The 16,190-nt window shown below is 37.3% G+C and overlaps 2 protein-coding genes across 3 annotated transcripts; both read left to right on the top strand.

Moving 5' to 3' along the window:
• The first annotated feature begins 541 nt into the window (after positions 1-541).
• LOC133744041 (uncharacterized) lies at positions 542-6,401 on the top strand. 2 transcript variants are annotated; one of them, XM_062172167.1, is made up of 14 exons: positions 542-814; positions 881-1,527; positions 1,697-1,860; positions 1,954-2,014; positions 2,285-2,350; positions 2,569-2,654; positions 3,334-3,397; positions 3,748-3,960; positions 4,512-4,577; positions 4,922-5,001; positions 5,082-5,208; positions 5,435-5,496; positions 5,708-5,768; positions 6,119-6,401. In XM_062172167.1, exons 1-11 carry the CDS (start codon positions 673-675, stop codon positions 5,194-5,196), a joined length of 1,704 nt encoding a protein of 567 aa, XP_062028151.1. In that variant the 5' UTR covers positions 542-672; the 3' UTR covers positions 5,197-5,208; positions 5,435-5,496; positions 5,708-5,768; positions 6,119-6,401. The 2 variants fall into 2 exon arrangements, with proteins under 2 accessions (XP_062028151.1, XP_062028158.1); XM_062172174.1 differs by having other exon boundaries at positions 5,665-5,768.
• Positions 6,402-14,184: 7,783 nt separating this feature from the next.
• On the top strand, positions 14,185-15,819 carry LOC133725961 (1-aminocyclopropane-1-carboxylate oxidase). The gene is made up of 3 exons (XM_062153385.1): positions 14,185-14,358; positions 14,454-15,017; positions 15,278-15,819. The coding sequence occupies exons 1-3, from the start codon at positions 14,254-14,256 to the stop codon at positions 15,569-15,571; spliced, it is 963 nt and encodes a 320-aa protein (XP_062009369.1). The 5' UTR covers positions 14,185-14,253; the 3' UTR covers positions 15,572-15,819.
• The last annotated feature ends 371 nt before the right edge of the window (positions 15,820-16,190 follow it).

Raw genomic sequence — 16,190 nt, 5'->3', positions numbered from 1 at the left:
TAATTTTTTTTTATGAAATTTAACATTTAAATTTTATGGGTAAAATTGGAAATTTAGAGCAAAATATACTAGGGCTGGGTGTAGTTAGATATTTGCTAGGTACATTTAGTTTGACCCTAAAATTTTGACCAATTCGTGCCAAAAGGCCCAAAACTCCTTGCTATAACCCACTGTTTTTGTGTAAATTTAACTTTTCATGAGAACATTTATGATTTCATAAATTTTGACTTATTATTATATTTTATAAGTATTGAACCTAATGCGTGTCATTAGACAATTACCATAAATCTTTACTTTTCAAAATATTGAGTGAATTTCGACAGCTGAGATATGTTGCAAATATCTTAGCTGAAAAAGGAAAATTAAAGAAATGAAAGCATGGTAAATTTTTTGACAAATGATATGTGAAATTGTTTGTCTTGCGAATGGTGTATTTGGTGATGATCGAAAGAAAAACATAACATTTTCTTCAAAAAAAAAAAAAAAAAAATTCTAGTTGCGGAGGCCGCCCCATTGGTCCCTAAAACCCTCCTAATACCCTCTTCCTCTCTACCACAAAAACGACGCACAGCACAGTGAGACTTCCAAATCACACACAGGTAGAGAGTGGTAGCAGCAGGAGGAGAGAGTCACAGTCACAGAGCTCCCCCAAATCTAAACAAAAAAAAAAAAATGGTGAACAAACCCTGGAGGATCATCCCCAGGCCATTGTTAGAAACAGTCCTCAACAACCACGCTCACCACCACCGCGTCCCCCAGCCTCTCATCCTCCACGGCCCCCGCGGCGTCGGCAAGACCACTCTCATCCTCGAACGTAAAAACCCCACCCCTCTCTTTCTTATTCCCTTTTATCTCTTAACACTCACAGCTTGCTTTCCAGGTCTGCTGGGCGAGTGGAACCAAGGCCCCCACCTCACTGGCTACGTCGACTTCGCCGAGTCCATCAAAGACCACCACCCCCAGTTCAATCACTCCTTTCCTTGGGCTTCATGGGCCAATTGCCCACCTCCCTCTTTGTCCGATTGCACAACCAAACTCGAAACCTGCCTCGAATCCATGGCTCACAGCGGCGTCCGGCTCGGCGCCATTACCTCCCACCAGGTCTTCTCTACCCTTTGCAAATGGCACAGTCTCAACAACTCTCTTCGCCGAGTTATTCAGGGCAGTAAGGCTTCCAACAATGCGGTTTCCGACAAGGTTTCCGGCTCCGTTCTGTGGGATCGGGCGGTTTTCGCATTGAGTGCTAGGTGTGATGCTGAAGAGATTGATGGGGTTTTAGGGTTGAGTGATACGAAGAAGAAGAAGAAGAGTTTGTCACTGGAGGAGGCTTCGTATTATAGGGAGGCCGTTGTGGCATTGAAATTGGCAAAGGAGGTCATTCAGTTGCAGCATAGCTGGAGGGCTAATGCCATTGCGCATTTGAATCGGACAGGTGGGTTTTCGAGGTCTCTGGCGAATTCGTGTACTGATTGGCCTTGTTTGTTGTTGGAGTTGTTGTCACAAGCTGCTGAAATTGATCATTTTCAGGTAATTTAAGTTCAGACTTTTGATATCCTGTTACTAGATGATAAGTTATGATGTTATATTCACAATGCAAGCTGTTGTGCTTAAAGTTCAAAACACTGATGTGAAGAATTGTTTTTGGTGCTTTCATAAAAATAGTAATTGACTGATGTTTTAAATTATGTTTGAGCAGCCTAAGCTGGTGATAAACAATATCGAAGTTCTGAAGAATGCAATTCTGTTAGATGAGAGTTCATCAGTCAGTGGATCGATGTACCATGACAGCCTAATATGGAGAATAATTGCTTTAGGTGCAAATGAGAGGTGCTTGCCTCTTGTACTTGTGACATCGGATAGGTAAGGTTCATTCCATTAAACTGTAACATCACATCACTCTTTTATCTTTGCATCACAAGTTAGGAATTCTAATTCTTACTGTCGATACCTCAGTTACTATTCGTACCGAGCTTACATGGATTTTGGATTTCCAGACATATTCATCTCTCGTGAGGTACTTAAACTGAAACGACATTGCTTCATGATCTCTGTGTATACACAATGACATGACTGTTTTTACTTTATCGCTAAAGAGAAAGTAACACTAGTTTTTCTAGACTAGGCATGGCCCTTGACCTCCCTGTGCCTGACTTATCCATAGGACTTACTGTAGTGTCGTAGACCATGTATTGTCTCCCAGAGTTGTACATTCCTCAATTAAATCTTGTGCATTTTGTTCTGATGCTGGTGCATATCAAACATTTAAACTTTGTTTGTTCTACAGATCTTTGGCTGGAATCCCCAAGAAGCCAAACTGCATATGGTTACTGATTACTTCAGTCATTCAGAGGTAATAAACTTGTCTAAGTTTAGAATTTTTTTTTTCCCTTCTTTTGGGCAGGGGGGAGGAGGAGAAAACAAATCAATCATATTTCCTGGTTTCTGAAATTTTAACATATTAGAGTTCCTGCTGATTTTCCATTTTCTTGTACTAACTTTTTTTTCTCCTTAGTTTCCTGAAATATTGCAATTCTTAGTGACTTTTGGCATTATTATTACATATTGCAGTGGTTGATAATTGCCGAGGTGCTTGGCCCAAACCCACGGCACCTATTCGAGCTATATGCACTCAAGCAGGGCAATTACTATCAGAAGTAAGTATCATATTTCTTACCATCTACTATGATGTTGATGCATGCTACAGGAACTAGAAACTGCACTTTTTTATTGTCTCAAAATAGATACGGTTTGGTTGGTTTCTTATATGGAAACTCTAGTTTTCGTATTAGTTTGTTAATATTCTACATAAATGAATTATGGGGTTGGGTTACCTGGTGTATATAGCTTTACCAATGTATCATAATAAACTCTTACGGAAACACTAGTTTTTGTAAGAGTTTATTAATATTCTACATAAATGAACATTGGGGTTACCTGGTGTACATAGCTTTACCATGTATCATAATTCATTTTTGAACATATAATCTGTGGATATTTCATTTACTGTTGAGGTAGAGTGAAAAATAGAGTGAAAATCATCTGTTTCCTTCATACATAGTCAATATGCACCGCATCATGGATACCGCTCCCAACTTAAACTCCTAAGAGGATTCCTTTCTCATCTTTGAAATGCATAGTCAACTCGTCAGTCACCATCAAAGTCAGTTAATATAATTTTTTGGTAACTGAAACACAATTAAAATGGAATGTCTCTGTTTCATCCTAATCAGTCAACTCTTCCCAATTTGAATATAGTTCTTGCTACATGGTAATTCCGTGTATAATTGTTGTTACATAGTTTTAATATCTATTACTGTTTTTGTTCATCTCAAGGTTGGTGGATAACGAAGATGGCACATTTGAGGACATTGTGGATTCATATTTAGCATATTTGCAAGTAAGTTTCTATAGGGAGCAATGGAGCGCGAAGTATGCATCTTGCTGATTTACCTTTCCATTAATTGAACCGTGATTGTCTTGTTTACAATTTTTTCTTTTATGAATGCATGGGAGTTTCACAAAATATACTTGATGGCACTTCGCATGATTAAGATTTATGGTCACTTCATTGTCTTCATTTTCTAGATGGATATACATTAAGCTTACCAGCTATCTTCAACCATCAATACTGTGGTTATGCTTTGTTATCCTATTGAACATGTCATTTTAAGTGCTGAAGTTGATCACTCTCTTAATTTTCTGATTATTTGTGCTCCGCCTTACTTCTCTTCAAGTTTATTCATTCAGATTACTGTAGTCAATCCTGCCATGGAGAGAGCATTGGGGTTTCTGCAAAAGTTTGCTGTTGATGCACACAGGGGAAATATATCAAAAGATAGACTGCGCTTTGGTGCACCTTGGAGACATCCTCCACCAACTGATGAACCCACATTGTGCACTGATTGGGCAAAGGTCCAGCTGATGGATTTTGTGCAGTCTTTTGTCAATACAGAATTTGGGGTACGTAGTATATGGATTTCTACTGTGTTTCTCTCTTGGTAGAATTATGTTGTGCAATTGGAACAATAACTGAATGTTTCACTAATTAGGATATTTATGGTTAGGTGGGGGCTGCACTATCTTCTTACATACAGATTACACATTTAGACTTCATTGTTTGGATCACTGTGATTTTTCTTTTTCTTGTTTAAATATAAAATTTAAATAATATTGCCTCATAGATAGCCTGTCTAAACATGATACACTTTCCCCTCCTGCCACTTTCTAAACAAATATGTAGGTATCATTATTTTATACTTTACTATCCTCAAAGTTGCTGTGGTTGTGCCCCTCCAAACACTTTTTTGTAACTCACTAATAAGATAGAGAAACAAAAGAGGATAGGTAGGAAAATGCATCAAATCATATCATCATAAGATACCTTTGTTGTAAGTAGTTTCTTTTCCGCTTTTTCTTTCTCTCTTAATTTTGCTTGCAGAAAACAGTAATGTCGTTATTAGTCTTCTATCTTCTGTGTAGTGATATTCTAATACCTATGTACCTTGTTGCAGGTTAATTATCTAGCTGATTGTAGCCTGGAGATCTTCGATGATCCATCTGCTGTTGCATTAGTGGAGGTACATTCATCCATATGCATTTACTCTCCTGAACTTTATTGACCCTCCCACATTTATTTCTGGACAAATTTATTGTAATTTTCATAGTAATCCAGCAGTCACACTTTTAGCATCTGTATATTTTAGTGTTATATATGCTATGCATCCCACATTATCTGTTGGTTGCTGAAACTCTTTGCAAAGTTTTGAATTGAATATAAATTCAAAACGTGGATATATGCTATGCATCTGTATATTCTAAACGTGGATATAGTACATCTGCATTTTTTTCCTTAGAATTTGGCTTGGTAAACAATGATATACTCTGCCCTATTAAGCTCATGTTTTTTCTTCTCATCACTTAGGTTGGTTTGCTCTATTCTCAACGGGATCTATCCATCATTCGCCCCATATCTAGAGCCATTCAACGGTGTCTTGTAAGATGGTAAGCTATCTCATGCACTGAAGGTACTAAAAATGATCATGAAGGTCTAGCTGACCATTTATGTTGCTCTCTGATTACAGGCTTGTCCAAGAGAGATTAAAGATGGGTTTCCGGGAATCACTCCAGTATTTGTGGCAGCGTATTATACGTGGCCGTAGCTATCGTCATTTAATGCTACAAGTAGGCTATAAGTAGAGCATGAGAGAGGTAATCTGTCTAAATTGTTGTTCATTCAAATTCTATGTCATGATGAAGTAAATTTGTTATTTTACTACTTGAAGAGATAACCTCCATCTCTGGCAACTGGAGCTTAGAATTCAATGGGTAGTTTTGAGCTTTTCGTAGTTTTGCTCGACTTTATTGTTTTTGTGGAGAGGTTATTTTAGCCTCTTTCACCTATGATCCTAACAAGCTTTATGTTGTTACCTTTCAGGGGTTGACAAATTCATCTTTCATTCGGGGAGTGAGGCCCTTGCTTCAGGTTCATATAAATAGGTAAGCTATTTCTGGTGCTAGCAATTTAATGTTTTGCTGTCCATCTTGTCCATATCGTTTCATGTTCTCTCTGTAGGCAAAACAATCACACTTGCGCATGCAGCATGATTCATTTACTTGTCCTTAAAGTCAGGCCATTGTGTAATCCCGTGAATATTCGTGTTACAGATTGGTTTTTTGACAACATATTGACCCTTCTTTTCTTCCGTAGCTTTAACAGCGTGCAAAGATGGGTAAAGTCTTCAGAAGCTGATTTCGACGAATTTTGTCCAGTAAGAATTCCCTTCTCATGCTTGTGCATGGTTATTTCATATGTCTCACACTGATTATGTAGTGGCTCATCTTCTCATTATATTCAAATATCAACTACATATTGTCAAGTTATAAAAGACAGTACAACTGAGTATTACTTCAACCAGGAAAATCTCTTCCATTCCTCTGTGTTCAGTTGTAATAAAGTTTATCAAAACATATGTTTGGAGTTTGGACTTCATATAACTGAGATTTTAATTCTTCATTAGCAAAATCATGGCTTGGTTGTTTGCTTCAGTTCCCTCTCCTTTTAACAATAACATTATACTGTTTCAGCATAATCATAATTTAAAAGTTTCTCTATGTGTAGGATATGGCTATGGAGCAACCCTTTTGTTGACATTTGATTTGAAGACTACCAAAGATACATTTGATATTTGGAGATAAGCTTGAACTGAGTATGCTGACAGCATCCTCGTGATTGATGGGAAGCGTTTTTGCTTCTTTCCCAACTAACATTTTCCAATAAAAATTCAAAAGCAAAGAATAGATAGAGCAGAATAATTGTCATCACACGATTGTATGGTTATATCACACATTCATTTTGTGCAAATTTTATGTATAAACAGATATCCATAAACATTTTACAGGTTCATTTTGTCAGCTATCTACATTGTTCCTGGAACTTGCTATTTCCAAAACGCGGCATTTTTCCATTCATGTTTGATATTTCTTGAAGAAAATTCATCAGGAGATTGCAGATCAAAGTTTGATTCTACAAGTCGACCCAGATTGTGAATCAATCTTCATTCCGAATTGTCCAAGTTTTTCCTCGAGTCTTTGCTACTGTCTGGTCCCCCTTGTTGAATGTTGAATCTTATTTTGTCCTCCCAAAATATATCATGACCTGGAGTCACGGATTTGCCTCGACCATTTGAGAAGTCATTTTGCATATCTGGATTTATTTATTTTTTTGCAAAATTTATATTGTTCCATGCTGACGTGGTGTATAGTGATAGGTCACAATAGCAAAGTGAAATAAATAGGATGAAATTTCTAAGAAGCCTCCAAATATTTCCATTTTGCAATTGGAATTAGTGGGTCAAACACAACCGCTCCTTTCTGTATGATTAGACACATATCGATCCCATACGTCTTGAAGGATTTGGAGCCTCTCAAGTCTCAACCGAAATTTCCAGGTTTGTCAGTTGACCCACCTTCCTTTTCTTCTTCATTCTTGATGGTTAGACACTTAGACCTCAATCATCAACAATTTCAATTTATGTGGGTTGTTTAGAGCCTTCACCATGTGCATGGTGATTAATATATTCTTATCATTGATTTGTATATGCCCATATCAAGTCATGGCCCATTGACTACGTTAACAACATTCTCATTAATCTAGATTATGTTTTAATCCTTGATGCATAAGCATCAATATATATATATATATATATATATATATATATATATATATATATATATATCAAATCCTATCCAGAGCGGAGCTCCGCTTTGAAAATTAACGTGTGAAGTTCGAGTTTTCGGTCACTTTTCGATCGCATATCCACATCTCGACCGTTCAGTTTTTAGGTACTAGTGTATAGATCATCTCTGCAAATTTTCAGCCAAAATGATGATCGTTAAGGCATTGATAAATGCCTTAACGATCATCATTTTGGCTTAATATAGTACGGTTCATTGGTTTAAACGAGTTAGATGTCTTAATGATCATCAATTTGACTGAAAATTTGCAGAGATGATCTATACAGTAGTACCTAAAAACTGAACGGTCGAGATGTGGATATGCGACCGAAAAGTTACCGAAAACTCGAACTTCACTCGTTAATTTCAAAGCGGAGCTCCGCTCTGGATTGGATCTGATATATATATATATATATATATATATATATATATATATATATATTTAAACCCCTTAACTCGCCCACCCTTACATATGCTAGTGAGAATCAAACTCATGACTTTTACAATATTTAATTTATAACTTACCAACAATTTACAGCTTACCGACGAAAACTAAATAACTTGAGATTGACATGTTTTGACTTAAAATATCGAGTTTAATTAGTACTCACATCTTTGAATAGAAGATGGCTAGTATTTCTTTTGATAAAAATACTATTATACAAATGAGAAATAAAGATGTTTAACGATGTTAATACTATAATTATCGATGTCGTTGAAGATGTGATTCATTACTAAAAAATTTAAAATTCAATTAACCATGTGAATAAAACTAAACAACTCCATCAAATCAAGACTTTCAACTAGGCAAAAAGTAACGTGCGTTTGGCATGTTTTGACCTTCCGTATCTAGTTTTTTTAGTACTTGATCAACTTCATTGTAGTCATACATTGGAACTAATGGCTAAAATTTCTTATTCGAAATGATCGTATAATTAGGTAAGGTTGAAGTTCAACGCTTACTTGTAGAGAACCAAATTTGCTCACCACCTTTGGTTAGGTGTCGATACCACCACTCCATAAACAGTTGTCAAGTGTCGCATAATCTAACTATGGTTAAGTTTTTAGAATTGATGTTAATAAATTAATAATATTAATGGTTAATGAAGAGAGAGAAATAAAAAAGAAACAATACTCTCTCTCGTTTCCTTCAAAGTTCAAACCCGGCAGACCCATCTCCCTCTCTTCCCCTTCAAACCCAGTAACATGCAATAGCAAAAATAGCACCACAACTTTGAATTAATGTTAACAAAGAGAGAGAAATACGAAATACTCTCTCTTTCATACCAAAAAACCCAGGTTTGGAATTTGATTTGAGTTCTGCAAACTTTTTCATTATCAATTTCTAAAAGTGACAGAAAAAGTCTTAATACTATAATACGTACCTAGCCTTTTCTAACAAAATTTTCACCTAGAAAACCCAAACTGAAATTGGTTGCCCACAATTCATAGAGCTTCAATTTCTCAAATTGCTTTAAACTTCATGGAAAATTAAGCCCAAAAGTAAAAATTAGTTAGAAGAAAATCGATGGTAGGATGGTCTGCAATTGAGTTTGCTGGGATTATTTGGTGAGTTGCCTCGTGCTGGACTAGTGTGTGTTGGGACGAGATCTGGGTTTGTTGGTGTGTTTCTGAGAATTGGGAGGGAAGATCTAATATGCCCTCACAAACCCATCACTGGCAGACAAAAGCCAAAGAAGAGTTTATGTCCATTTGAGTTTTCTAGGTATGTAGGATTTTGCTGGGTTCTGAAGTTGAAAGAATGTTTGCAGCTTTGCTGGGCTAGTGTCGATGAAGATGAGAGAATTAATATCTTTTATTTAATTAATAATAAAAGTAGTTGATTTAGTGAATAATTAAAGTATTAAACAAGAATTTTATTATTATTATTTTTTTTTCTAATAATTAAGTTAATTATAATTAGTTATGAGTATGATTTATCAGACATAGCAATTTCTTATTTGGTTGCTATTTGGTGGTGGTATCACCACCTACAGTGGTTAGCAAATTTGAATCGTAAACTTACTAATTGTACAGCCGTGGGCCAATCATATGAGTTCACTCAATTATATCACACTGGGACAAAATTTTTATTTTGAGATCAAAAAAATTATATTTTAGGTTTGTGTTGTAATTTCCTTCTTCTATCGGAAAAAAACAAAATTCTATTTTTATAATAATGGTCAATCAGTAGGGTCCAACCTTGCAACTTTTAGTTGGTATGTCTCATGGTAAAACTCAGCTGCCAATGAATTTTTACATTGTGAATTTCTCTATACATGGTGACTGAATAGTTCCATTTTCATTCTCAACATTTCAATTCTCAAATAAGTTATCTAGTGTTTCGAATACATAGCTATAACATTGCTTAAATAAATAGTAGAGTTTTAAATTCAGCTTGTCATAATTTTGTTAGATATAAAAAAGTAAAAAAAAAAAAAAACCATAGTTAGCTTTGAAATAGTAAGCATGCATTGATTGACGCTCTAAATTAGAGATGATGGAGAAAAGTATAGAAAGAGTGACATGTGAGAAATGATTCAAAATCACACAAAAATAATTTCCCATCTTAATCCTTCCCACAAACTTAATTAAACAAAAGTTTGTAGGAAACTGATAAAATTGAAGTCCCGAAACCATAGAACGCTAATCATAATCCCCATTTGTTTCTTCTATCTTTTACCTTTCACCAATTCACCTTCTTCTTTTTTCATTTATTGATTAATCAGCAACGTGATTCTTACAAACTCATCAAAACCCTAAATTCCGTAAACCTCTACTTGGGTCTCTGTCAGGTCATTCTCATCCCAGCCTCTAAGACGATGGAAAACATTGATTAATTCCAGGAGCACTAGCTAGTGCTTGCACACAAATCATATGGGGGACATAACAGAAAAGATGATCGCAACCCAAGCATATATAAGAGGACATCAATTTTTGTTCTCATATGCGCGCCTACGCGTTTTTGGTTCCATATCTTGACCCGTCAATCAAGTTCCCTCCTCAATTTTTGAACGAAGAAGAAAATCCCAATATCATAAAATCGAAAAGAAAAAAAAGAAAAAAAAAAACTGGTTCCACAAGCTGGGATCACAACGCACACATTAATTCTTATCAATAACTTATTTGTAGTTTTGTTAAGAGTTAGACAGAACCTGCACTAAAACCTCACCAACAATGTGGTGGTAGGAACCACCTTGTTCTAGCTAGCTGCTTCAATTATCAGAAGGCACAAAGTACTATCATAGCAATTATATCATGCATGGCATGTGCAATGCTTAATGCGTTTCTCCAAAGTGCTTTTGTCCGAATGGGTATTTGACTCTAGCAAACTTATATAAAAACAGACTAGCTAAGCTCTATCAAGTATCAACTGAGTGTGCCGCTTCATTTACCGACCATATGTATAGGCTTTGCTACATTCTCATAGATTATTAGTATATACTCTGCTTTATGGAAAAGTATTAAACTTTAAATATTGTAATCATGGTGAATTGGACTGTGAGGAAGAGACCTAATTAAAGGTTCTTTACTTAAGAAGATCAGAGTGCATACCTTCCACTACCTGGGACACATTGGGTGGTGATGAAAAAGTTAATTAATTATTTTAAAACATTGTCAAATTAAGAAGCCCCTGGTTTCAGAGGCCAAGTGCCCAATTGGCTAATTTATTCAGATATGAATAAAATATTAACCTAGCTAGCTCAAAGCACAGTGACAAGTTTTATGTCTCCTATCCTCAGTACTTCAGTGGATTATTGAAGGTTCCAGACTCTGAAAAAAAAAAAAAAAGGTTCCAGAGTACTCTGAAACTCTGCTTTGATTTGATCGTAGAAAGTGCGCAAAATGCAAGGTGGACTCAGTTTGATTGTGAATATAAATAGATATATAAAGAGATGTGTAGATATGGGAACTGACTCAACCTTTTGCTTTTGATGCTTCAAAAGGCTTAAAAGATGGTAGCCTTTGTTTTTTATTTGATGAAAAAAAAGATGCATGGTAGCCTTCTGGTGAATAATATAACCCGGAAACCCAATTAAGTAAAGAAATATTGTTTTATTGGCTGGCTTTTCATTTCATTTAGGGCATGATAATAAAGTTAGTGGCATTCAATAGTAGTACGTAGAATCTTTTTTTGACCAAAAAAAAAAAAAGAATAGTAGTACGTAGTAGTCCCCCACGGCATGGACCATATTCATCTTTATTTCTTTGTTGGTTTCTAAGAATTACCTGTAGCACTGGCATTGCTTTATCATTAATTAGAAACAAGGACTGGAAATGAGTGCATGAGTCAGGGCTGGGCTAAATTCATGATCAGATTCAAAGGCCTCAATAAATATTTTAGACAACTACATATTATATAAATTCGAATATTCCTTTCCTGCAAATTGAACCTCTTCCTGTCCTCAAAAGACATCCAAGTTACTCGATGGCGACTGATGTATACATATCTTTTCTGATCCTTCTCAATCAAACCTTGAAGATGGTATCCAACACGGATTGATCCATAATTATCCATTCTATTTAAAATTAAGCAGCGTATGAATAATTGTATCCTTTTTGTATAATCTAATCTAAGATGAAAATTACAATTACAAAATACATGATATTACTGATTGAAGCAACAGAGCCGCCCACGTTTTGTTTTTTAGGAATAAGAATCCTTCACTAAATGCATGCAAGCCTGACGTACCCTGCATCACTAATTAGTTCATTTAGGCTGCATCACTAGCCTAGCTAGAGTAAACTAATTCTAGTTAACGTTAATTAGGTTTGTTTAATCTAAAGACCTGCCAATTTTCTTGTGCTGCTGCAACAGTGTGCATTTTGGTATGAATAAGGTGATGCTGGTTTAATATGCCCCAAACAAGTTGACTCTATTAGAGCCACACATTGTGTTTAGGTTGCAAGTTGCAATTCCTATTAATTAGGAGAAGAGGGTAAAAGAGTAATTAAAGATGCAAGAGCTATCATTCTTGATAGCTACCATCATTCATTTTCAGAAGGATCCAAGAAAGTAGGGAATGGAATTGGCGTCTGCTGTGGAGGCCAATTTACTGGTCAAGGTGACATATATATATAGAAGATATGTACGTACGTATGAGCTTTCGAGCTCGATCCTGTGGTCCGAAAAGAGAAGATTTTCTTTTACCGAGAATGGATTGAAGAGGAGAAAGTAGAACAAGGCAAAGCGAGTTTGGAGAGAGCAGCTTGATTCAATGAACATGTCAAATCCATATGAGTAGCAAGTATGGATCACGATGTTAAGTAGCTAGGCTTGGAATGAAGCTAGCATATATTTTAGGATTTGTAAAATGACGAATATATAAAAGTAATTGAAATTTCTATTGTTGGACACGTGATTTCTGAAATGTCATTTGAAATGTTATATCATGTTATATCACGTGATTTCTATTTTTTTTTTTTTTTTTTTTTTTGAAAGGTCAACATGACTGTTTTTTAAAGGAGTGAATACTGAATTGATCTCTCGAAATTTTGAAAATGGCTCTCCGCCTCCTTGCTAACCCTAGTCGTCATGGCTGGGGCCTCCATCAATGGTGTTTGTCACCATCACTAAGCAGTAGCATCTCTGCCTCTCGCCGTCTTACGGCCCTCCAACGTCAATTTTCTTTGACGAGTCTCCAACCAATTTTCTCTCTCAAAGAGGCTGTATCCTCGAGTTCCATCGTGCCTCGCCATGAAGCCATTGATGGCCTCTCAAGTTGGGAACCAACTGAGAATCTGGGTGGGATCCGGCCTCCCAGAGGGCGACTAAAGTATGGTGGCGTTCGGCGTACGATTCTCAATGTGGTGTCAGAGGCGGAGGATCGGATCATAGCCTATGCAACTGTTAGGAGACGAGGTGGCTATGGTTTGGCCCTGGTGCTGAAGGCAGCGGAGAAGGACGAATGGTTTTGCGTGGGCTCGGGATGGAGGCTGAGAATGGTGAAGCCAGAGGGGCGATCATGGCGGCTGGTGGCGGAAAAATTGGAGGTTCGTCCAAGGCAACAGCCAATGACGCATCGAGCTGCAGGTGTGAAAGTTGTTGCGGCGATGGTGGCTGCAAACACCGGTGCAACAGCTCCAGTTCGGATTCCCAAACTCGTTTGGGTGCCCAGATCCCTTTTTGGGGTGCCCAGATCAAAATGGTTGCCCAACGTTTTAGGGTTTGGAACATTTTGGGGGCCCAATGCAGCTGTGGATGTTTATTGGACCTGGGCTTGTAAGTGGAACAAGCATATGGGTTCAGACTCCCTAAATTTTCGTCTTTGGGATCCCGGAGGTAGTCAAATTATCATAGTTATCCTCCTTGCTCTACTACTATGGGTAAGGAGAAAAATTAAGTTCTATTTTACATTGCCTATGTACTCTCTAATGTTTGAGCATAGTACTATAGGCTTGGTTAGAATAAGTGAGCATCGAATGTTAAATGAGTGGACCTATTTCTATGTACCACCGTGGTACCTCCACAACTTCTTGTCTGTCTACATTAATGACAGCGGAAGGGTATGTAATGGTCATTCTGGCTTGAGGTTAGGACTAGTTCCTTTAGTTTTGATAATGCTCCAGAAAATGTTCTGGGTGCGTTACGATTTGATTGTAATCATCTCTATTGAGACTATTTTATAAAATTTTCCTTTGATTCAAAAAAAAAAAAAAAAATGACTGTTTTTAAAGGTGATAACTTTATAAAAAAATATTGTAGCGGAGATAATTAAGGCTAAAAAGGTAACTTTTTAATTATATTGGAACTTGGAAGGGATTTAACCTTTACAGAGTCTAAACCTAACCCATGTGAGTCATTTACCTTCTCCCCTCGTCACTTTGGTCTTACCCCAAGAACTTGACCGCTTTCGCAGTTGTTTGTGTCCTCACGGCAACTTTATTCTTCTTGACCACACAGTGCCATCTAAAACCCCTATAAATAGCCCACACACCAAGCTCTACTCTCCATTAAAGAATTGAGCAAACACTTGTTGAGAGAGAGAGAGAGAGAGAGAGAGAGAGAAGTCGAGAAAAATGGAGAACTTCCCAGTCATCAACATGGAGAAACTCAACGGTGAGGAGAGAAAAGCTACAATGGAAACCATCAAAGATGCCTGTGAGAACTGGGGTTTCTTTGAGGTAATTATTAATGTCTATATTCATATGCTAGCTTCTTACTTTCTAATTCACACAATGATCTTATTTTTCTGGTTTTTCTCAAATATTGCGCGCAGCTGGTGAATCATGGGCTACCCATTGAGCTTATGGACACAGTGGAGAAGATGACGAAAGGCCACTACAAGAATTGTTTGGAGCAAAGATTTAAGGACCTGGTGGCCAGCAAAGGCCTTGAGGCAGTTAACTCTGAGGTCAAAGACATGGACTGGGAGAGCACCTTCCACCTGAAGCACCTTCCCCACTCAAACATCTCAGAAGTCCCAGATCTCGAGGACGAGTACAGGAAGGTCATGAAGGAGTTTGCTCTGAAACTGGAGAAGCTAGCGGAGGAGCTCTTGGACTTGTTCTGTGAGAATCTTGGACTGGAAAAAGGTTACCTCAAGAAGGTCTTCTATGGTTCACAGGGTAGTCCTACCTTTGGCACCAAGGTCAGCAACTACCCTCCGTGCCCCACCCCGGACCTCATCAAGGGTCTCCGGTCCCACACCGACGCCGGCGGCATCATCCTTCTCTTCCAGGATGACAAGGTCAGTGGCCTTCAGCTCCTCAAGGACGGTAAATGGGTTGATGTGCCCCCAATGCGCCACTCCATTGTTATCAACCTTGGTGACCAACTTGAGGTACTAATCACTCAACTCCATATTCACGTTTTCTGACCAAACAGTCTCGCTTGTTATATTATCAAATCAAAAACACGAACTAATGATGATGAGTGTCCAATTATTTTACATTTCTACAGTCGTCCAATCTTCATGTTATATCTTCAAATTATATATATCAACGGGTTGATTTAAATTTAAAGCCTCATAGTAAAACTTACGACATATATGGCAAAAGAGCATTAACCGGATATATACCCACATTGTCTGAATGGATATAGGTGATTACTAATGGGAAGTACAAGAGTGTGGAGCACAGAGTGATTGCCCAGACAGATGGCACCAGAATGTCAATAGCTTCATTCTACAACCCTGGAAGTGATGCAGTTATCTACCCAGCACCATCTCTGGTGGAGAAAGAAGCAGAGGAGAAGAATCAAGTGTACCCGAAATTCGTTTTCGATGACTACATGAAGCTCTATGCAGGCCTCAAGTTCGAGGCCAAGGAACCCAGATTTGAAGCCATGAAAACAGTTGAAGCCAATCCCAGTTTGGCTGCAATTGCCACAGCTTAAGAGCAAATTTAATCTACTAAGTTAATGGGTGTGAAAGTATCGAGCAAAGCTTTTACTTGAACTAGAGTAATTTCAAGGTTTACTATTACTGTGGTTATCGTCAGTGTGTGGTTTGTAGCTAGAGATTGATTGATTTACCAAGGTTACTATTCTATAGTAATATATATTTTGACATGGGAATTTGCTATATAAAATAATCTGTTGCAAATCCCTAAGCAATAATTAAAACCCGATGGTGCTTAACTAGATTCTGTCAGTTATATAATCACTCAAACTCGTCAACTTATAAAAACTAGGCCCTCCAAAATAGCAAAATCACAGTGATAAGCTAAAGAGGCTGAAGCCATTCGGCAGCAGTGACATGCCGACATGATGAAGCTAAAGTATTTTTAAAAGTATAAGTTCAATTCCACATCAATCAAAGGCACAAGAAGAGGACGAGAGGAGTATAAAAATAAGCACGGCGTTGCTTTCAGGATGGGAAAAGAGGAGAGTTCAAGTTGCACTAAAAGTAGCTTTTTATCTTTGCCAATGATATCAAGATGTGGCCAAGAGAAGAAAACAAGTGCCTTTTGACTTGATAATTACATTGACAACATCAAGAAAGCTTAGATTGGGA

Source organism: Rosa rugosa, chromosome 1, assembly GCF_958449725.1.
Source record: "Rosa rugosa chromosome 1, drRosRugo1.1, whole genome shotgun sequence".
In the NCBI taxonomy this organism is placed as follows: domain Eukaryota; kingdom Viridiplantae; phylum Streptophyta; class Magnoliopsida; order Rosales; family Rosaceae; genus Rosa; species Rosa rugosa.
Note: the sequence above shows the minus strand (reverse complement) of the source record. Positions and strands in the feature narration are given on the sequence as shown.